The sequence below is a fragment of the Zalophus californianus genome, chromosome 13 (assembly GCF_009762305.2).
Source record: "Zalophus californianus isolate mZalCal1 chromosome 13, mZalCal1.pri.v2, whole genome shotgun sequence".
Taxonomy (NCBI): domain Eukaryota; kingdom Metazoa; phylum Chordata; class Mammalia; order Carnivora; family Otariidae; genus Zalophus; species Zalophus californianus.
The window spans coordinates 95,189,297-95,212,654 of record NC_045607.1 but is presented as its reverse complement, the minus strand read 5'-3'; the positions used below and the strand labels follow the sequence as shown (position 1 = coordinate 95,212,654).

General features: G+C 39.5%; 1 protein-coding gene across 11 annotated transcripts in view; it reads right to left on the bottom strand.

The window, feature by feature from the left end:
* ZNF484 (zinc finger protein 484) overlaps window positions 1-23,358 on the bottom strand; it is a 44,173-nt gene that overhangs the window by 4,302 nt on the left and 16,513 nt on the right. For 4 of the 11 annotated variants that reach the window (XM_027615264.2, XM_027615261.2, XM_027615263.2 and 1 more), the window contains exons 3-4: window positions 17,388-17,529; window positions 17,010-17,102 (exon numbers count right to left, since the gene is read on the bottom strand). In XM_027615264.2, the coding sequence (XP_027471065.1) occupies window positions 17,010-17,102; window positions 17,388-17,529 (235 nt within the window). The remainder of the gene's footprint in view (window positions 1-17,009; window positions 17,103-17,387; window positions 17,530-23,358) is intronic. The other 7 variants (XM_027615268.2, XM_027615262.2, XM_027615267.2 and 4 more) reach the window with 2 other exon arrangements.

Here is a 23,358-nt window from a genome sequence, read left to right as displayed (position 1 = left end):
TCAGCTCTATGCGTGTAGCAGAACTACCTAGTAAGCTGTCAGAGGAACAAAGTGACAAACTGTGTGGCTTAAAAGAAGTATTTGAGTCTATATCCTTGTTACCCTTATTATTCTTTTTTTTAATTTTTTTATTGTTATGTTAATCACCATATATTACATCATTAGTTTTTGGTGCAGTGTTCCATGATTCATTGTTTGTTCATAACACCCAGTGCTCCATGCAGAACGTGCCCTCTTTAATACCCATCACCAGGCTAACCCATCCCCCTACCCCCCTCCCCTCTAGAACCCTCAGTTTACCCTTATTATTCTTGTTAATCCTTCATCCACTAATCTACTTTCTCTTTCCCTATTAATCACTCTGCCCTAAATACCAATGTATTTATGTAGAGTAAAACTATTTTTTTAAAGATTTATTTATTTGAGAGAGAGAGAAAGAGAGAGCACACACATGAGCAGGGGTGGAGGGAGGAACAGAAAGGGAGGGAGAGGGACAAGTAGACTCCATGCTGAGCACAGAGCCTGGAGTGGGACTCAATTTCATGATGCCAGATCATGACCTGAGCTGAAATCAAGAGTCAGACGCTTAACCAACTGAACCACCCAGTTGCCCCTAGAGTAAAACTACTGTAGCTTCATTCATTCTGACTTAGCCAAGTGGCAAAAAATGTCTATGATTCAATTCTTTATTCTTGTTTGGAGTGCAGAGATATATGCACTCAACAGGAGGCATATAACAGGAGAAAGGAGCAGCTGTCTGAAGCAGGGCCTGAGAGCCTTCCATCAGAACCTCTCCTCTCCCTTCAGCAGTATGAAGCTTGTAGCCAAGTTCAGCCTCATTTATGGTGAGATGAAGCCAAATAATTCATTTCTTACCAAATGGGAGTAAAAATTATGTTGTGTGACAAAGTCCATGTCTTAAGGGTGTAGGCATGTCTCCACAACCCTCTTCTCTTTCCATTGACTGTATTCCAGACTAGTGGCATCCAGCTCTGTGGCTGGTAATGCCCTAGGCACAGGTTGGAAAACTATGGCCCTCAGACTAAATCCAGGCCTCCACCCAAAAGCTAGAAATGGATTTTACATTTTTGAATGGTCAAAAAAAAAAAATCAGAAGAATAATTATATGACACGTGAAAAACATATGAAATTCAAATTTCTGTGTGCATAAAGTTTTTATTGGAACAGAGATACACTCATTCATTGATGTAGTACCTCTAGCTCCTTGGGGCTAAAACAGCAAAATTGAGTAGTAATGACAGCAATCATATGGCTCACAAAGCCTAAAATAATGACTTCTGGGCCTTTACAGAAAATGTTTGCCAACCTCTGCTCTCGGGGATGGCCGTGCCAATGACTTGGGAACTGTCATGTGATGCAGGGTCAATGTTTATGTTCTCTGAGTCACTGTTTCTTGGGTTCTCTTAGTGACAGGAGCTTGCTTTCCCCAATATACCATTCTTGCCCAGAATAAGATCATTAATATTCCAAATTCTGGAAGAGCATATAAGACATAGTAGATTCTCAGTAAATATTTACATAAAAATAGATACCATTACCTTATTTTACTAGAGTTCTTGAATATAGACACAGTCTAACCTCATATCCATTTCATTCTGCCTCCAGGGCCTTGTCATGCTCCCAGACATATTCTTTAGGTGCTATGTTACATTTTTAGTCACACACATTAACAGCTTTTATTAATCCTGAGACCATCTAATAATGGATTCCTAAACATGGATTTTGACATTTTGCAATCTTTCACTTTCTTTAGCTTACAAACCCATTGTTCATCTGACAACATTTATATTACTACCAACACTGTTCAGTGTAAAAATCTGCTCCTGTGCTAAAAAGTTTATTTATATGCAATTCCTGTCTCCACTGACTCAATTGCTCACTCAGTAAAATACAGGGTCATAATTTCAGGCCAATAAAATGTCTACATGCAAGCTATCTTTCCACTAGTCACTAAAGTCTCTTTTATTACTAAATCCAAACATATACAGTTGACCCTTGAACAACACAGGTTTGCACTGCATGCGTCCACTTATATGTGGATTTTTTTCAATAAACACAGTATAGTACTGTAAATTTATTTTCCATATGATTTCCTTAATGACATTTTCTATTCTCTAGCTTAGTCATAAGAATACTGCATGTAATGTGTCTAACATACAGAATATGTGTTAAATGACTGTTTATGTTCTTGATAAGGCTTCCAGTCAACAGCAGGCTGTTAGTAGTTAGGTTTTGGGATAGTCAAAGTTATACGTGGATTCATGATTGCATGAGGGGTTGGCACCCCCGCATCGTCCATGGGTCAACTATATTCTTTTCCCCATTCAACTTTTTTTTCTGATCCTCTGTTCCTTTCAAAATTCATTGTTCTTTCACAGATCATCTAGGGGTCTCTCTTTTCTTTAACTTAAAATAATAACAAAGACCAGATATTCTGAGCCACTCATATTCAATTGGCACAGATGTGCACCGTAAGCAATGCTTAATGCACAAAGACTGACATTTTAAACATTTCATGCAGTTCTTTTCCCTTTCCAATTACAATTATTGGCCCTCTGAGTTGCTCCTAGGAGAAAAAACTTTTTTAATACCTCTGAAAAAGAAAAATAACCTCCTCTGCCTATCACATAAACTCAAGAATTTAATTTTGCTAAATATTATCTACAGAAACATTAATTAAAAAAACAGGGGCAGAAGACTCAGTTATCACATAATTTAATGTAGTTTTGTCTGAGTTTCTGTGGACTGTTGAATTAGAAAAGGAAAAAGCCATATGTGTTTATGCATATAATGGTCAGGTCCACTCAAGAGGTAAGTGAAACCTAAACACAAAGAGTAAGTATATGAATAAGCAGACAGATCCCAAAATAATTAAACGGTCAGATGTAGGGGAATCATTAAAAAACATTAAAATGAAGTAAACATAATTATGGACACTAAACAGAGACAATGTGAACTGCAAATATGAGGCATATTCTTTCTTTGGTCTACAAACCCAGTGAGAAGAACAATTTTTCACGTGTTAGATAATAGGCAGTACCTTTAGTTTTGCTCCATATAGCTATAAACATGGTGTTTTAAGCAATGTAATCTATTAGTAGCACCTAAGATATATTAGTTAAAACAAAACAAAACAAAAAAGCGGGAGGAGGGATTAGCACATCCAAATAGGGTTAGAATAACCTAAAGGCATGAGAAAATATAGACAGTTATTGAATAAAAACACTGGAAAGTAAGAAGAGGAGGGCATCTAAATGGTATTTTCTAGAAGACAAAAGTTATTAGAAAGGACAGAAAGAATTACTTGAAAAGATGAGTCACAGGGAAAGTCAAAAACCACAATAGAACATGACAAAATTTTGAAAGGGGAGCCATCTGCTCTTACATGCTGCACTGTCCCAGCTCTTCCTTCACACAACTGGCCACCTGATGGGCCCTTATATGCGAAAGGTATCAGTCACTACCCTGAGTAGTCTATACAACAGCCAAAGCCTGCTTGAGACACACAACTAACAGGGACAGCATAAAATTCATTTCCCTGAGCCAAGCCTAATATTGGTCACAACTTATGCAGGAATCTGAGACACACATCCGTCCCTAAATGCCAATTTTAACTTTCAACTTGAGTTGGTTACATATATGACAGAGGCTTACAGGACTCAGCAAATGTAGCATAAAGCAGTGCAGCTCAAAGTATGTAGTTGCCAGCAGGCAGGAGAGCCTGATAGCAAGAGAAGAAAAAGACCCCTGTGGTGGTAGGGATCATCTAGATATCCTGCTCACTGAACCAACCGTTAAGTCATCTGTAGAGGAAGAACGGACCCCTACCCCAAATTTGGTTCAGATTGTCAAGAGTCACACCAATAAGGTATGAAAAAGTTCATTACTCAGCAATGAAACTTTCAACAGAGAGCTCCGAAGCAGGTTCAAAGTGGCTTGAGAGAGCAAGAAAAGGAGATGGATTATTTTTCTTTATGGTGGTTGGGCAGTGGGGCCAGGCTGACTGCTCCTGTGCAGCTTCCCACCAGCACCATGGGAGAGAGCACCTGGGCTTTCTTATCAGTTCGCCCAGATGTGGGACTGACTAAGCTGAGGCTTAGAGGGTGTCAAACATCAAAAATGAAGTCAGATGTGACACCTAAAGCACAAGCCACAAAACCAAAATCAACAAGTGGAACTATATAAAACTAAAAAGCTTCTGCAAGAGTAAAAGAAACAAACAACAAAATGAAAAGAAAACATATGGAACGGAGGAAGTTATTTACAGACCATGTATCTGATAAAAAGTTAATATCCAAAATATAGATTAAAAAAACCTCATATAACTAAAGAGCAAAAAACCAAATAACCCAATTAAAAAATGGGCAAAGGACAAAAATTCTCTATCTAGCAAGGCTATCATTCAGAATAGAAGGAGAAATAGAGTTTCCTAGACAAACAAACACTGAAGGAGTTCGTGACCACTAAACCAGCCCTGCAAGAAATTTTAAAGGGGACTCCGAGTGGAAAGAAGAGACCAAAAGTGACAATGACCAGAAAGGAACAGAGAAAATCTCCAGAAATAACAACAAAACAAGTAATAAAATGGCACTACATATCTATCAATAATCACTCTGAATGTAAATGGACTAAATGCTCCAACCAGAAGACACAGGGTGTCAGAATGGATAAAAACAAAAACAAAAACAAAAAACAAGACCCATCCATATGTTGCCTACAAGAGACTCATTTTAGACCTAAAGACACCTGCAGATTGAAAGTGAGGGGATAGATAACCATTTATCATGTGAATGGATGTCAAAAGAAAGCCAGACTAGTGGTACTTGTATCAGAAAAACTAGATTTTAAACCAAAGACTAGGGGGGTGCCTGGTTGGCTCAGTTGTTAAGCGTCTGCCTTCAGCTCAGGTCATGATCCCAGGGTCCTGGGATCAAGCCCCGCATCGGGCTCCCTGCTCCACGGGAAGCCTGCTTCTCCCTCTCCCGCTCCCCCTGCTTGTGTTCCCTCTCTTGCTGTGGCTCTCTCTGTCAAATAAAATCTTAAAAAAAAAAAAAGAACATTTCATCCTAATGCAGCAAAATACATTCTTTTCAAGTATATATGGGACATTCTCCAGAACAGATCACATATTAGGTCGCAAAGCAGACCACAAGTACAAACACTGAGATCATACCATGCGTATTTTCAGACCACAACGCTATGAAAGTTGAAGTCAACCACAAGAAAAAAATTGAAAAAACCACAAATATGTGGAGGTTAAACAACATGCTACTAAACAATGAATGGGTCAACCAGAAAATCAAAGAAGAAATTTTTTTTCCCCGTTGGGGGAGTTTATTTCCCGGTCAGAAAAGGAGAAGCAGGGTCAGGCTCCTGAACATTCTAGGCCCAGGCCTAACAGGGGAGGCAAGGGGAGGGGAGGCACAGGGAGAGCTCCGACTGTGCCCCCCTTGGTCCGACAGTTGTCCTGGCTGGGTCCAGGGAGGGGCTGCTGGGGATGGTGGCACCAGGCCAGGGGGACCAGAGGACGGCACATATGTTGGCAATAAATACTGACAGGTCAGGCACACAACGTGCCGGCAGGCCCAGGTGGAACAAGTAAGGCTTGGCCGCTGGCTTTGTCCGCCGAGGGCTGTCTGCTGGGGCCGTGGGCTCCGGCACTGCCCACTAGGACAAAAAAGGCAGAGGCGTGAGGACACCTGGCCTCCCAGATGGGAATGGAGGCACCTTAGCATCAAAAAGGAATGGAAGGACTGAGTCCTGACCCGGGAGACTGGCAGGCCTTTGGATAGACAGATAGACCTGTCTGACATGCCCCACCCCTACCACCCCCACCCCATCCCAACCCCTTACCAAAGTGCTGACCCGTCTGGCTCCCTGGGCGTCCCTATCCATCCCTCCTGGCCCCACCCCACAGGCCCCAGCCTCCTCGGTGGTCTCGCCTAGCTGCTTCTGCCCCTGCTGGGGAGGGGTAGAAAGGGGAGGGAGCCTCCAGGCCAGGCTTCCACCTCCCCTTCCATACCCCTTTGGGTTCCCCCACCCATCCTAACCCAACCTGAGGCCCTGGCTTTTCCAAGGGAATCTCATGGGATGCTCAGGTCCCTGTGGGCCTTTGCAGTTGCCCCGAATCCTGTTCTTTCTCTTCTTCTGGGGTGGGGGTGGGGTGGGGTGCATGATTCTAGGCCTCTTGAGGGCCAGCCACCCTCTTGCTTTCACCTGTCCCTGGTCAGTTCATCCATCACTGTCAGTAACTGGCCAACCATGATGCCTTAACATGTGGAATGTGTGCTATGGGGGCCATCACTAACCTCTAACCGCCCCCATGTCTGCATAAGCATGTGGCCCCCCTGGGCCCTGCCCCAACCGCAGTCCCCGTGGCCCTGGGGAGGTGTATGGGGTGTGCTGCTATTGCTCCCCTGCCCACCAGGGTCTGGCCAGCCCCCTCCCCCAGCCAGGGCAGTGCAGACGGCTCCAGGGGCTGGGGCAAAGCCAAATTGTCAAAGAAGAAATTTAAAAATACATGGAAACAAATGAAAATGAAAACATAACAGACCAAAACCTTTGGGATGCAGCAAAAGCAGTCCTAAAAGGGAAGTATATAGAATACAGGATTCATAGTCCTTTCAGAGGGGAGGGGGGTGGGAGGATGGGGTAGATGCGTGATGGGTATTAAGGAGGGTACGTGTTGTGATGAGCACTGGGTGTTGTATGCAACTAATGAGTCACTGAACACTACATCAAAAACTAATGCCACTATACAGTGGCTAACTGAACATTAAAAAAATAAACTAACAAACATATAAATAAAATGAACAACACACACACACAAATAGAATACATGACTACCTCAAGAAGCAAGAAAAATCTCAAATAAACAGAGTACCCTTACACCTAAAGAAGTCAGAAAAAGAACAAACAAAGCCTAAAGCCAGCAGAAGAAGGGAGATAATAAAGATCAGAGCAGAATTAAATGATGTAGAAACTACAAAAATAGAACAGATCAATGAAACCAAGAGCTGGTTCTCCAATAGCATGGAAATACAAACAATTTTAGGAGAGTATCATGAAAAACTATATGCCAACAAATTGGACAACCTGGAAGAAATGGATAAATTCCTAGACACATATAAACTACAAAAACTGAAACAGGAAGAAATAGAAAATTTGAACAGACTGATAACCAGGAAAGAAATTGAATCAGTAGTCAAAAATCTCCCGACAAGAAAAGTCCAGAACCAGGTAACTTTACAGGTGAATTCTACCATTTAAAGAAGAGTTAATACCTATTCTTCCCAAACTATTCCAAAAAATAGAAAAGGAAGGAAAACTTCCAAATTCATTCTATGAGGCCAGTATTACCCGGATACCAAAACCAAAGACTCCATTAAGAAGAGAACTATAGGCCAATATCCCTGATGAACACGGACGCAAAAATTCTCAATAAAACCATTCATGATAGGGTGCCTGGGTGGCTCAGTCGGTTAAGCGACTGTCTTCGGCTCAGGTCATGATCCTGGAGTCCCGGGATCGAGTCCCGCATCGGGCTTCCTGCTCAGCAGGGAGTCTGCTTCTCCCTCTGACCCTCTTCCCTCTCGTGCTTTCTATCTCTCATTCTCTCTCTCTCTCAAATAAATAAATAAAATCTTTAAAAAAAAAAAACCATTCATGATAAAAACCCTCAACAAAGTAGGGATAAAGGGAACATATCTCAACATAATAAAGGCTATATATAAAGAACCCACAGCTAATAGCATCCTCAATGGGGAACAACCGAGAGATTTTCCTCTATGGTCAAGAACAAGACAGGGATGTCCACTCTCACCACTGTTATTTAACATAGCACTGGAAGTCCTAGCCACAGCAATCAGACAACAAAAAGAAATAAAAGGCATCCATATTGGCAAGGAAGAAGTCAAACTTTCACAATTTGTAGATGACATGATACTCTATATAGAAAACCTAAAAGACTCCACCCAAAATTGCTAGAACTGATACATGCATTTAGTAAAGTCACAGGATACAAAATCAACATTCAGAAAACTGTTGCATTTCTATACACCTATAATGAAGCAGCAGAAAGAGAATCAAGGAATCGATCCCATTTATAATTATACCCCAAATAATAAGATACCTAGGAATAAACCTAACCAAAGAGGCAGAGGATCTGTACTCTGAAAACTATAAAACGCTGATGAAAAAATTGAAGATGACACCAAGAAATGGAAAGACATTCCATGATAAAATAAATAAATAAAATAAATAAATAAATAAATTATTCTTATTATTCTAATTATTATTCTTATTATTTTTTCCCCCATTCAGGAAGATTATTCTAGGATAAATGAGGCAGAAGAGAGAATCAGTGATATAGAAGACCAAATGATGGAAAATAAAGAGGCTGAGAAAAAGAGGGAGAAACAACTACAGGATCACGAGGGCAGAATTCGAGAGATAAGTGATACGATAAGACGAAACAACATTAGAATAATTCGGATCCCAGAAGAAGAAGAAAGAGAGAGAGGGGCAGAAGGTATATTGGAGCAAATAATAGCAGAGAACTTCCCTAATGTGAGGAAGGAAACAGGCATCAAAATCCAGGAGGCACAGAGAACCCCTCTCAAAATCAATAAAAATAGGTCAACACCCCGACATCTAATAGTAAAACTTACGAGTCTCAGAGACAAAGAGAAAATCCTGAAAGCAGCTCGGGAGAAGAGATATGTAACCTACAATGGTAAAAATATTAGATTGGCAACAGACCTATCCACAGAGACCTGGCAGGCCAGAAAGGACTGGCAAGATATCTTCAGAGCACTAAACGAGAAAAATATGCAGCCAAGAATACTATATCCAGCTAGGCTGTCATTGAAAATAGAAGGAGAGATAAAAAGCTTCCAGAACAAACAAAAACTAAAGGAATTTGCAAACACGAAACCAGCCCTCCAAGAAATATTGAAAGTGGTCCTCTAAGCAAAGAGAGAGCCTAAAAGCAGCAAAGATCAGAAAGGAACACAGACAACATACAGTAACAGTCACCTTACAGGCAATACAATGGCACTAAATTCATACCTTTCAATAGTTACCCTGAATGTAAATGGGCTCAATGCCCCAATCAAAAGACACAGGCTATCAGACTGGATTAAAAAAGAGACCCATCAATATGCTGTCTGCAAGAGACTCATTTTAGACCCAAAGACACCCCCAGATTGAAAGTGAGGGGGTGGAAAACCATTTACCATGCTAATGGACACCAAAAGAAAGCTGGGGTGGCAATCCTTATATGAGACAAACTAGATTTTAAAACAAAGACTGTAATAAGAGATGAGGAAGGACACTATATCCTACTTAAAGGGTCTATCCAACAAGAAGATCTATCAATTGTAAATATCTATGCCCCGAACATGGGAGCAGCCAATTATATAAGGCAATTAATAACAAAAGCAAAGAAACACATTGACAACAATACAATAATAGTGGGGGACTTTAACACCCCCCTGACTGAAATGGACAGATCATCTAAGCAAAAGATCAACAAGGAAATAAAGACTTTAAATGACACACTGGACCAAACGGACTTCACAGACATATTCAGAACATTCCATCCCAAAGCAACAGAATACACATTCTTCTCTAGTGCCCATGGAACATTCTCCAGAATTGATCACATCCTAGGTCACAAATCAGGTCTCAACCGGTACCAAAAGATTGGGATCATTCCCTGCATATTTTCAGACCACAATGCTTTGAAACTAGAACTCAACCACAAGAGGAAAGTCGGAAAGAACTCAAATACATGGAGGCTAAAGAGCATCCTACTAAAGAATGAATGGGTCAACCAGGAAATTAAAGAAGAATTAAAAAAATTCATGGAAACCAATGAAAATGAAAACACAACTGTCCAAAATCTTTGGGATACAGCAAAGGCAGTCCTGAGAGGAAAGTATATAGCAATACAAGCCTTTCTCAAGAAACAAGAAAGGTCTCAAATACACAACCTAACCCTACACCTAAAGGAGCTGGAGAAAGAACAGCAAATAAAGCCTAAACCCAGCAGGAGAAGAGAAATAATAAAGATCAGAGCAGAAATCAATGAAATAGAAACCAAAAGAACAGTAGAACAGATCAACGAAACTAGGAGCTGGTTCTTTGAAAGAATTAACAAGATTGATAAACCCCTGGCCAGACTGATCAAAAAGAAAAGAGAAATGACCCAAATCAACAAAATCATGAATGAAAGAGGAGAGATCACAACCAACACCAAAGAAATACGAACAATTATAAGAACATATTATGAGCAACTCTATGCCAGCAAATTAGATAACCTGGAAGAAATGGGTGCATTCCTAGAGATGTATCAACTACCAAAACTGAACCAGGAAGAAATAGAAAACCTGAACAGACCTATAACCACTAAGGAAATTGAAGCAGTCATCAAAAATCTCCCAAGAAACAAAAGCCCAGGGCCAGATGGCTTCCCAGGGGAATTCTATCAGACATTTAAAGAATTAATACCTATTCTCCTGAAACTGTTCCAAAAAATAGAAATGGAAGGAAAACTTCCAAATTCATTTTATGAGGCCACCATTACCTTGATCCCAAAACCAGACAAACACCCCATCAAAAAGAATTACAGACCAATATCCTTGATGAACATGGATGCAAAAATTCTCACCAAAATACTAGCCAATAGGATCCAACAGTACATTAAAAGGATTATTCACCACGACCACGTGGGATTTATCCCTGGGCTGCAAGGCTGGTTCAACATCCGCAAATCAATCAACGTGATACAATACATTAACAAAAGAAAGAACAAGAATCATATGATCCTCTCAATAGATGCAGAAAAAGCATTTGACAAAGTACAGCATCCTTTCTTGATCAAAACTCTTCAGAGTATAGGGATAGAGGGTACATACCTCAATATCATAAAAGCCATCTACGAAAAGCCTACAGCGAATATCATTCTCAATGGGGAAAAGCTGAGAGCTTTTCCCCTAAGGTCAGGAACGCGGCAGGGATGTCCACTATCACCACTGCTATTCAACATAGTATTGGAAGTCCTAGCCACAGTAATCAGACAACAAAAAGAAATCAAAGGCATCCAAATCGGCAAAGAGGAAGTCAAACTCACTCTTTGCAGATGATATGATACTTTATGTGGAAAACCCAAAAGACTCCACCCCAAAACTGCTAGAACTCATCCAGGAATTCAGTCAAGTAGCAGGCTATAAAATCAATGCACAGAAATCAGTGGCATTCCTATACACCAACAACAAGACAGAAGAGAGACAAATCAAGGAGTCGATCCCATTCACAATTGCACCCAAAACCATAAGATACCTAGGAATAAATTTAACCAAAGAGGCAAAGGATCTGTACTCAGAAAACTATAAAATACTCAGGAAAGAAATTGAAGAAGACACAAAGAAATGGAAAAACGTTCCATGCTCATGGATTGGGAGAACCAACATGGTGAAGATGTCAATGCTACCTAGAGCAATCTACACATTCAATGCAATCCCCATCAAAATACCATCCACTTTTTTCAAAGAAATGGAACAAATAATCCTAAAATTTGTATGGAACCAGAAGAGACCCCGAATAGCCAGAGGAATATTGAAAAAGAAAAGCAAAGCTGGCGGCATCACAATTCCGGACTTCCAGCTCTATTACAAAGCTGTCATCATCAAGACAGTATGGTACTGGCACAAAAACAGACACATAGATCAATGGAACAGAATCGAGAGCCCAGAAATGGACCCTCAACTCTATGGTCAACTTATCTTTGACAAAGCAGGAAAGAATGTCCAATGGAAAAAAGACAGTCTCTTCAACAAATGGTGTTGGGAAAATTGGACAGCCACATGCAGAAGAATGAAACTGGACCATTTCCTTACACCACACACAAAAATAGACTCCAAATGGTTGAAAGACCTAAACGTGAGACAGGAGTCCATCAAAATCCTAAAGGAGAACACAGGTAGCAACCTCTTCGACCTTAGCCGCAGCAACTTCTTCCTAGAAACATCACCAAAGGCACGGGAAGCCAGGGCAAAAATGAACTATTGGGATTTCATCAAGATAAAAAGCTTTTGCATAGCAAAAGAAACAGTCCACAAAACCAAAAGACAACCGACAGAATGGGAGAAAATATTTGCAAATGACATCTCAGATAAAGGGCTAGTATCCAAAATCTATAAAGAACTTATCAAACTCAACACCCAAAGAACAAATAATCCAATCAAGAAATGGGCAGAAGACATGAACAGACATTTTTCCAAAGAAGACATCCAAATGGCCAACAGGCACATGAAAAAGTGCTCAACGTCGCTCGGCATCAGGGAAATCCAAATCAAAACCTCAATGAGATACCACCTCACACCCGTCAGAATGGCTAAAATTAACAAGTCAGGGAATGACAGATGTTGGCGGGGATGTGGAGAAAGGGGAACCCTCCTACACTGTTGGTGGGAATGCAAGCTGGTGCAACCACTCTGGAAAACAGTATGGAGGTTCCTCAAACAGTTGAAATTAGAGCTACCATTCGATCCAGCAATTGCACTACTGGGTATTTACCCCAAAGATACAAATGTAGGGACCTGAAGGGGTACGTGCACCCCAATGTTTATAGCAGCAATGTCCACAATAGCCAAACTGTGGAAAGAGCGAAGATGTCCATCGACAGATGAATGGATAAAGAAGATGTGGTATATATACACAATGGAATATTATGCAGCCATCAAAAGGAATGAGATCTTGCCATTTGCACTGACGTGGATGGAACTGGAGGGTGTTATGCTTAGTGAAATAAGTCAAGCAGAGAAAGAAATGTATCATATGACCTCACTAATATGAGGAATTCTTAATCTCAGGAACAAACTGAGTGTTACTGGAGTGGTTGGGGGTGGGAGGGATGGGGTGGCTGGGTGATAGACATTGGGGAGGGTATGTGCTACGGTGAGCGCTGTGAATTGTGCAAGACTGTTGAATCACAGATCTGTACTTCTGAAACAAATAACGCAACATATTTTAAGAAAAAAGAAAAAGAAGAAGATAGCAGGAGAGGAAGAATGAAGGGGAGTAAGTCAGAGGGGGAGACGAACCAGGAGAGATGATGGACTCTGAAAAACAAACTGAGGGTTCTAGAGGGGAGGAGGGTAGGGGGATAGGTTAGCCTGGTGATGGGTATTAAAGAGGGCACATTCTGCATGGAGCACTGGGTGTTATGAACAAACAATGAATCATGGAACACTACACCAAAACAAATGATGTAATATATGGTGATTAACATAACAATAAAAAAATTAAAAAAAAGGAAGAAAAGAAGATATGGGGTGTATATACTGGAGTATTACTCAGCCATAAAAAGAATGAAATCTTACCATTTGCAATGACATGGATGGAGCTAGAGAGTATTATGCTAAGTGAAATAAGTCAATCAGAGAAAGACAAATACCATATAATTGCATTTGTATGTGGAATTTAAGAAATAAAACAAATGAACATAGAAGAGGAAAAAAGAGAGGCAAACCAAGAAACAAACTCTTAACTATAAAGAACGTACCGATGGTTACTGGATGGGAGGTGGGTGAGGGGATGGGTCTGATGTGTGATGGGGATTAAGGAGGGCACTTGTATGGAAGTGTTGAATCACTATACTATACACCTGAAATTAATGTTACATTGTATATTAGCTAATTGGTATTTAAATAGAAACTGGGGGTGGGGGATGGGCAAAGGCATTTGCAACGACCTGTAGGGAGATAGTATAAATCAGTCAGAGAAAGACAAATACCATATGATTTCACTCACATGTGGAATTTAAGAAACAAATGAGCCAAGGAGGGAAAAAAAGAGAGAAAGGCAAACCAAGAAACAGATTCTTAACTATAGAGAACACACTGGGTGCCTGGGGTGGCTCAGTCGTTTAAGCATCTGCCTTCAGCTTGGGTTGTGATCCCAGGGTCCTGGGATTGAGTCCTGCATCAGGCTCCCTGCTCAGCAGGCAGTCTGCATCTCCCTTCCCCCTGCTGCTTCCTCCTGCTCATGCTCTCTCAAGCATGCCCTCTCTCTCTCTCAAACAAATAAAATCTTTTTTTTTTTTTTTAAAGATTGTATTTGTTTGACAGAGACACAGCGAGAAAGGGAACACAAGCAGGGGAAGTGGGAGAGGGAGAAGCAGTCTTCCCGCCGAGCAGGGAGCCCAATGCGGGGCTCGATCCCAGGACCCTGGTATCATGACCTGAGCCGAAGGCAGACGCTTAACAACTGAGCCACCCAGGCGCCCCTCAAATAAATAAAATCTTAAAAAAAAAAAAAAAAACTGTAGAGAACACACTGGTGGTTACCAGAAGGGAGGTGGGTGAGTGGATAGGGAAATAGGTGCTGGGGATTAAGGAGTGCTCCTGTGGTGAGCACCAGGTGTTGTATGTAAATGTTGAATCAATATATTGAAACTAATAAGACACTATGTGTTAACTACTGGAATTTAAATACAAACTTAAAAAAAATATATTATCTAAATCAGGAAATAAATGGGCAAAGGACCTGAACGGATATTCTCCAAAGTAGATACATGAAAGGCTGACTGGTATATGAAAAGATGCTCAATCATCATCATCAGAGGAATGTGAATTAAAATCACAAAGAGATATCGTCTCATGCCTGTTAGAAATTTCCATCATCAAAAAGACAAGAGATAGCAAATGCTGCCATGGATGTGGAGAAAAGGGAATCCTCATGTACCTTTGGTGGAATTATAAACTGGAGTAGCCACTATGGAAAACAGTATAGAGGATCATCAAAATTAAAAAGAGAACTACCATATGATCCAGCAATTCCACTTCTGGGAATATATCCAAAGCAAACAAAAACACTAATACGAAAAGATATCTGCAACCCCAGAGTCATTGTAGTAATATTTATAATAGTCAAGACATGCAAACAACCTAAGTGTCCATCAGTGAATGAAAGGATAAAGTTGTAGCGTATATATACAATGGAATATTATTTAGCCATAAAAAATGAGGAAATCCTACCATTTGCAACAACATGGATGGGACCATGAAAGCATAATTCTAAGTGAGATAAGTCAGAGAAAGACAAGTACTACATAATCTCACTTACATGTGGAATCTAAAAGAAAAAAAAACAAAAACAAATTCATAGAAAAGGAGATCAGACTTGTGGTTACCAGAGGCAGAGGGTCAGATTTGTGGTTACCAGAGGCAGAGGGTCAGACTTGTGGTCACCAGAGGCAGGGGGTCGGAGAGAGGAACCAGAAGAATGTGGTCAAGATACAAACTTCCAGTTGTAAGTGCTAGGAATGTGAAGCACAGCATGGTGACTACAGCTAACACTGCTGTACGGTATATAGAAAAGTTGTCAATGGAGTAGATCCTGAGTTCTCATCACAAAGAAAAAACAATTTTCCCTTTTCTCCTCTCTCTTTTTTTTTTTTAATCATATCCGTATGAGAAGATGGATTTTATCTGAACTTATGGTGGTAATCATTTCACAGTATATACAAATCAAACCATCATGTTGTATGCCTTAAATTTATACAATGATATATGTCAGTTATTTCTCAATAAAACTGGGAAGAGTAATGAAGTCAGAATCTATTACAAGATACATGATGAGATGTTCAAAATATTTTATTAGAGAAGCACAAATTAAAGTAGTAATTAGAAATTATAATCCATTGGATTGGCCAAATTATTAGAAATTATTAGAAATAGGGGCAGGGCTGTAGAGAAACTGATATCTTTGTACACTTGGGATTGTAGAAAATAATGTGGTCATACTTCATCATACAGAATATTATAACCCAATGATAAGGCGATCCCATTACTCTTCCCCAAGAAACTCGCATCCCCCAAGAATAGTTCATGAAGAAATTTCCTACAGTATTAATTGTAGTAGTGGGAAGCTGGACAAGTAAAATGTGGTATATATCCACAGTATGGAATGCTATGCATCAGTTAGAAGCAATGAACTTTTCTAGAAAACCACATTGCAACATGAACCAATTTAGTGCTAAGAGAAAAAAACAAGAAACTGAGTAGGATGTATAGCACCATGCCATTTCTACAAATTAAAAATGCCAACAATTTAAATTTTACAAATACCCTACAAATTCAAGGACAGATAGCAAACATATCAACTACATTAGAGCAGTTACCTCTAAGGATAAAAATAAATATGAGTGAGAATTAAAAGAGAGATCTAAAAAAATAAAATTGGGGCACAGGGTAAACATATTGATAATGATATTAATTAACAACTAAGGAATATAATTAACTCAATTTCCTGTAAACAAAGTACAAAAACTTTTTGTAAAATGTCAAAATAAGTAAATTAGTTAGAAAGATCAAGTCAGTGTTGTGTTACACTAGCCAAGAAAAAAGAAAATGTCAGGAAACATAACTACTTCTGTCATATAGAGCAAAAAGCTGTCCCCCAAATGTAGTGATGGTACCCTCAAAGTTGACGGCTGGAGAAAAGGCATGGGACATAATAAAGGAAGGCCATCTCTAAATGACAATTCTGAAGCACTAAGGGGAAAGAGAGAAAATGAAAAGAAACCCTCAAGAATGTGTCCCACAGTAATTTTTTTTAAAAAGCTAAATCAATGAGTTTCTGAATGTGTAAGAAAAGGATTTAAGACCGTGATGTGATGGAGGTAAAAAGAATAAAAATGCTAGAGAAAGGGAGAAAAACCATAAAGCAGGATCCTAGATCCAAAGTACCAGTAATTATAGCACATTCCCACCTAGAAAGTCGAGCAAAGACAAAGATACTGAGGCCTTAAGTGAAGATGGCTTTCAGGTGTCCAAGGAGACTATACCAACTCCACCCATGCAGTTCCAGAAGTGCAGAGTATTACAGAAGTGTCATATTAACAGCATTTCACAGCTGCCAGCCTCTGCCAGTACAACTCCAGTTCACTCATGCTGTCTCCCATGCCCTTGTTCTCTACTCACCAAGACAGCTGTGGCTTGAGATTTCACCATCCAGCAGACATGGCTCTTCTTGCTCCAAACTGAAGATGACTTCTGGTTTGGGCACTTGACACCCTATTAACAGGAAATGATAGAAGACTTGGTTTCAGAGGCCATTCAATGAAGCATTCCATTTACTTTCCAGAAAAGTTCATGCAGAGAGAAGTATATTCATAATACCCCAAAGGGATAATGAATAACATAGAACAAAATAAGGACAAAAGTAGTACACACTTCAGATGTCCTGCAGTCTTTAGAACTCCCACATACCTCAGAAATCCCCCAGATTTCAAAAATTCCACTGAGAATGAAAATATACTCAAACAGGTACAGCCTTACCCCCAGTGGAGCTGTGCTTACCCACTGAGATCAAGTTGAAATAGTTTTCCAGCATTACATCCCTGTACAGGCTTTTCTGAGCAAGGTCCAATTGTTGCCACTCATCCCTGCTGAAGTCTACTGTTACATCCTTGAATGACACTGACCCCTGAAAAACACATTCCTATTCAATGTGAAGGATGAGGACTGAAGAATGGGAACAAGATATTTAGGAACTTACTTTTAATAATTTTTAATATGCTACAACATATAAGGCTCTCACCAAACACCAATATCTTATATTATTATTTTGAAGGAAAAAATAAATCTTATTAAAAATATCATGCCATTCTTTCTATGCTACTGATGATATTCTGTGTAGTTTCGGTCTTATTTTTATTGGTGTACTAGTTTCAAAGAAATAAGCTGTCTAAATTCATAAAACTGTAAACATATGATTTGTGCATTCTTTTCTATGCCATGTCAGCAACACTTCACGTAAAAAATAAACTATATTCTGCCATTCATTTTGCACTTACCAATCCACTGAATCAGTCCATTCTTTCTTTTAAAAAGATGATTAAAAAAAGGCTTTTTTACCCCCCAAAACAGTGTGGGACTAGGATAAAGAGAGACATATAGGTCAATGGAATGTAACTGAGAATCCAGAAATAAACCCTCATATTTATAGTCAATTAATATTCAACACAGGTGTCAAAACAATTTAAAATGGAAAAAAAAGTTTTTCAACAAATAGTGCTGGGACAAGTAGATATCCACAGGTAAAGGGATAAAGCTGAACCCCTACTTCATAACATATAAAAAAATTAGCTCAAAGTGGATCAAAGCCCCAATGTTCTTATATTTAGCCAAATTTACATTTAACTAAAAGGTAAATCTTTGTGACACGGGATTTGGCAATGATTCCTTAGACATAACATCAAAAGCACAAGCAACTAAAGAAAAAAAACAGATAAACTGGACTTAATTGTGCTTAGGAGGATATCATCAAAAAAGTGAAAAGATGGGAAGCCTGGGTGGCTCAGTCGGTTAAGCGTCTGCCTTCAGCTCAGGTCATGATCCCAGGGTCCTGGGATGAAGTCCCACACTGGGCTCCTTGCTCAATAGGGAGCCAGCTTCTCCCTCTGCTCATTGCCCCCCCCCCCACTTGTGCGCTCTTGCTCTCTCTCTGACAAATAAATAAATAAAATCTTTAAAAAAAAGTGAAAAGACAACCCAAAAACTGGGATAAAGTTTTTGCAAATTATATGTCCAATAAGGGACTTGTACCTAGACTACATAAAGAACTCTTATAACTCGGGTGCATGGGTGGCTCGGCTCAGGTCATGATCCCGGGGTCCTGGGATTGAGCCCCACATCAGGCTCCCTGCTCGGTGGGAAGCCTACTTCTCCCTCTCCCACTCCCCCCTGCTTGTGTTTCCTCTCTCGCTGTGCCTCTCTCTGTCAAATAAATAAATAAAATCTTAAAAAAAAAGAACTCTTATAACTGAATAAAAAATAATCAATTAAAATGGGTAAAGGATCTGAATATACATTTCTTCAAAGATAAACAAATGGCCAAAAGCACATGAAAAGATCCTTAATATCTTTAGTCGTAAGGTCACATAGAAAATACCCCTTCGGGTGCCTGGGTGGCTCAGTCAGTTGGGCGTCTGCCTTCAGCTCGAGGCATGATCCCGGAGTCCCAGGATCGAGTCCTGCATCGGGCTCCCTGCTCAGAGGGGAGTCTGCTTCTCTCTCTGCCTTTCACTCTGCTTGTGCTCTCTCTCGCTCTCTCTCTCTCAAATAAATAAATAAAATCTTTAAAAAGAAAAGAAAATACCCCTTCAAATTCACTGAGATGACTATAATAAAAAAGATGCTCAATATTATTTGTCATCAGGGAAATATGCCCACTAGGATGGCTTCAATAAAAAAGATAATAATAAACATTAGTGAGGAAATGGAAAAACTGGAATCCTCATGTGATGGTGAGAATGTTACAGCCACTTTGTGAAACAGTGGCAATTCCGCAAAAAGTTAAACAGAGTTACAATGTGACCCAAGAGGTCCACTTCTAGGTATATTCACAAAAGAAATGAAAACATTTGTCCACATAAAAATTGCACATTTATAGTAGCATTATTTCTAATATTCAAAAATAGAAACAACCTAAATGTCTGTGAACTAATAATGGTTTAAAAAAATGTGCTATATCCATGTAGTATGTTATTCAGCCATAAAAAGGAATAAAGTACTGGTACATGCTACAATGTGGATGAATCTTGAAAACATTATGCTAGTGTAAAAGAAGTCAGTCACAAAAGGCCAGATATTGAATGATTCCATTATTATGAAATGTTCAGAACAGGAGAACTTATTGTTACAGAAAGAAGATTACCGATTGCCAAGGGCTAGGAGGAATGGGAGGATTAGGGAGTGACAGCAAAAAGGTGTAAGTTTGGAGGGAGAGGGTTAAAGAAAATGTTCTAAAACTGATATTGGTTACACAACTCTGTGAATATACTAAAATCCAATGGATGTATACTTTATTTTTTCTTTTTTAAAAAATTTTATTATGTTGAATGTATACTTTAAATGGATGAAATATGTGGTGTAGAAAGGACTCTTTATTTAAAAAGATTTTATTTATTTGACAGAGAAACACAGCGAGAGAGGGAACACAAGCAGGGGGAGTGGGAGAGGGAGAAGCAGGCTTCCCGCCGAGCAGGGAGCCTGATGCGGGGCTCGATCCCAGGACCCTGGGATCGTGACCTGAGCCAAAGGCAGACGCTTAACGACTGAGCCACCCAGATGCCCAAAAGAAAAAGTTTTTTAAATGAAGATGTGGTATGTGTATATACAGTGAAATCACTGAGTATCACCCAGACATAAAAAAGAGTAAGATTTTGCCCTTTGCGACAACATGGATGGGCCTACAGGGTATTGTGCTGAGTGAAACAAGTCAGAGAAAGACAAATACCATACAGTTTCACTTACATGTGCAATCTAAAAAAACAAAACAAAGTATAAACAAACCCATAAATACAGAGAACAAACTGATGGTTGCCAGGGGATAGGGGTAGAATGAGTGAAGGGGATGGGAGGTACAGACTTCCAGTTACGGAATGAGTAAGTCATGAGGACGAAAGGTATAGCCTAGGGAATAGAGTCAGTGGTATCGTGACAGCTTTGTATGGTGACAGATGGTAGCTACACTTGTGGTAAGCATACCATAATGTATAGACTTGTCGAATCACTGTGTTGGACAGCTGAAACCAATGTAATATTGTGTGTCAACTGTACTTCAATAAAAAAAATAAGCCAAGATTGAGACTTATGGTTCTTAAAAAATGGAGTACGTGCATTCTACCCTATTTCTCCTGCTAATTACCTAAAAATCTAAAAAAATACACAAAACATTTATCCACACCCTTGGCTTTCTCTCAAGAGCTTTCTTGACAGTGAAACTAATTTTGGCATCTTTTGGAATCTTGAAAGCCTGAAAATTCCCCAAGTCATCAAGTGTGGTTCCTTTTTGCTTAACAGCTATCCCCTCAATCCATCTCAACTGTTACATTTCACTATAATCAGGAAGAAGAAACTTGGCTACATCTTCAACCCTTTGCTTGGAAATTTCCTCAGAGAAAAATCCAAGTTCATCACTGACAAATCTGTTTTCCACATAACTACAGGACAAACTTCATCTAGGCTTTCTGCCACTGCACAACAGGGTACCCTTTCCTCTGGTTTCCAATAACATGCTCCTCATTTCCTTCCAGTCATCACGAGCAGTACCTTTAAAAACCGTTTCTATCAAGATTTTGTTTATAACAATTTAGGTATTCCCTAAAACAACATAGATTTTTCCTACTGTGCTCCTCACCTCTTTGTGAGTCCTCTAGCAGAGTGGTTAACAACCATATTTCTACTACCAGTCTGTTCAAGGAAATCTAGGCTCTTGCTATTCTGTTCTTCAAAATTCTTACAGTTTCTACCCACTACTGAATTCCAAATCTACTTCCACATTTTTAGGTATTTATTACAGTAGCACCCCACTTCCAGGTACCAAAATCTGTAATGGTTTCCTATCGCTGCTGTAACAAATTTACCACAAAGTTAAAACAACACAAATTTATTATCTTACGGTTCTGAAGGTCAGATTTTCAACATGGATTTACTGGGCTAAAATCAAGATGTTAGCAGGGCTATATTCCTCCTGGAGGCTCAAAGGGAGAATTCATTTCCTTGACCTACACACCTTCTAGAAGCTCATGGCCCCTTCCTCTATCTTCAAAGCCAGCAGAATAGCATCTTCAAATCTCTCCCTGACTCCTGCCTCCCTCTTTCACTTATAAGGACACATGTGATTACACTGGGTCCACCCAGATGACCCAGTGTAATCTCCCTACCTCAAGATCCTTAATTTAGCCACATCTGCAAAGTCCTTTCTGCCACATGAGGTAAAATATCCACACTTTTCAGGGATTCGGATGTGGACATCTTAGGGGCAATTATTCTTATTACCATATCTAGTAAGAGAAAATGAGATAGTAAAAGTAAAAACAATGGCTTATTACCATATCTAGTAAGAGAAAATGAGAAGGTAAAAGTAAAAATTATTTACAATCTAGAATTTACACCCAACCAAGCTATGAAAATAAAGACATTTCCAGATATGCAAGGTCTCAAAAAATTCACTTCCTACACACACTTTATAGAGAGCTACTGTATGACAGGTTCTAAAAATGAAAGCACAAGGGGCACCTGGGTGGCTCAGTCATTAAGTATCTGCCTTCGGCTCAGGACATGATCCCAGGGTCCTGGGATAGAGGCCCGCATTGGGCTCCCTGCTCTGTGGGACTCCTGCTTCTCCCTCTCCCACTCCCCCTGTTTGTGTTCCCTCTCTCGTTGTGTCTCTCTCTGTCAAATAAATAAAATCTTTAAAAAATAAAATAAAATAAAATAGAAATGAAAGCATAAATCAAGAAAGAGCCTAAAACAAAGAGATCCAACGCTTGAGGGACATGAAAGGAATTTCTAGAACCATGCCAAAGAGAGACCCCAAGTCAGTAGCTGAGTATCAAACAGAGAACACTGCGAGCAGGTCAGGTCAAAGACCATGAGGGAAGTTTCTTTAGAGATGAAATTAAGAGCCTATATTCTAAAGCCAAATTACCTGGGCTTACACCTGGCTTCAGTACTTACTAGTGGTACAGTCTTGGGCAAGTTAATTACCTTTCTGTGGATCTGTTTCTTCCTCCGTAAGGTGAGGATGATTATAGATACCTCATAGGGGTTGTAATTAAATTAGTTAATAGAGAGGGTGCTCACAGTGCCTGGCAAATAGCAAGCACTATAGTAAGGCTTGTGATTACCATTACTGTTATTACCTAATATATTTTAACATACTGAAAAGATATTTCTATACTTGGGAAAATTTATGGAATTAACTGCTATATAATCACAATGTACACACACACACAGAGAAAATGAAACAAATGATTAAACCAAACAATTAATGATTGCAGGTAAAACAAAAAGTAGTGCACAAAAGGTAAAGTAAATGGTTCAGCTGTGAATATAATTAAAATAATCCTCATAATAAATACAGCCTATTGATTTACCCAAAACTATAATATTCCTATCATAAGGAGACATAAGAAATATGCATGTGAGTGTTGAAGGCCAAAGTGTTTCAAAGAGAGTTAAATCCTTATTTTCCATTGTATTAAGTCAGTAGATACTGCCTAAAGCTGAAAGCTAAGAGGCACCAATATAAACATTACTTAGGCATATGAAAGTCAATACTAAAACAAGCAGTTCAACTGAGTTCACAGTGATTACCTTTGAAGAGCTGGAATTTGAGAGCTAAGCAAAGTTCTATGGAGCCTCAAAGAACTATGTGAGTAAATACAAGTGTAACTTTCATGATATTCCAAATGAAATATTTACTTTTAAAAGTTAAAATGCAAAGAACAAAGGGGTAAATATATTTGAAAAAAAATGAAAG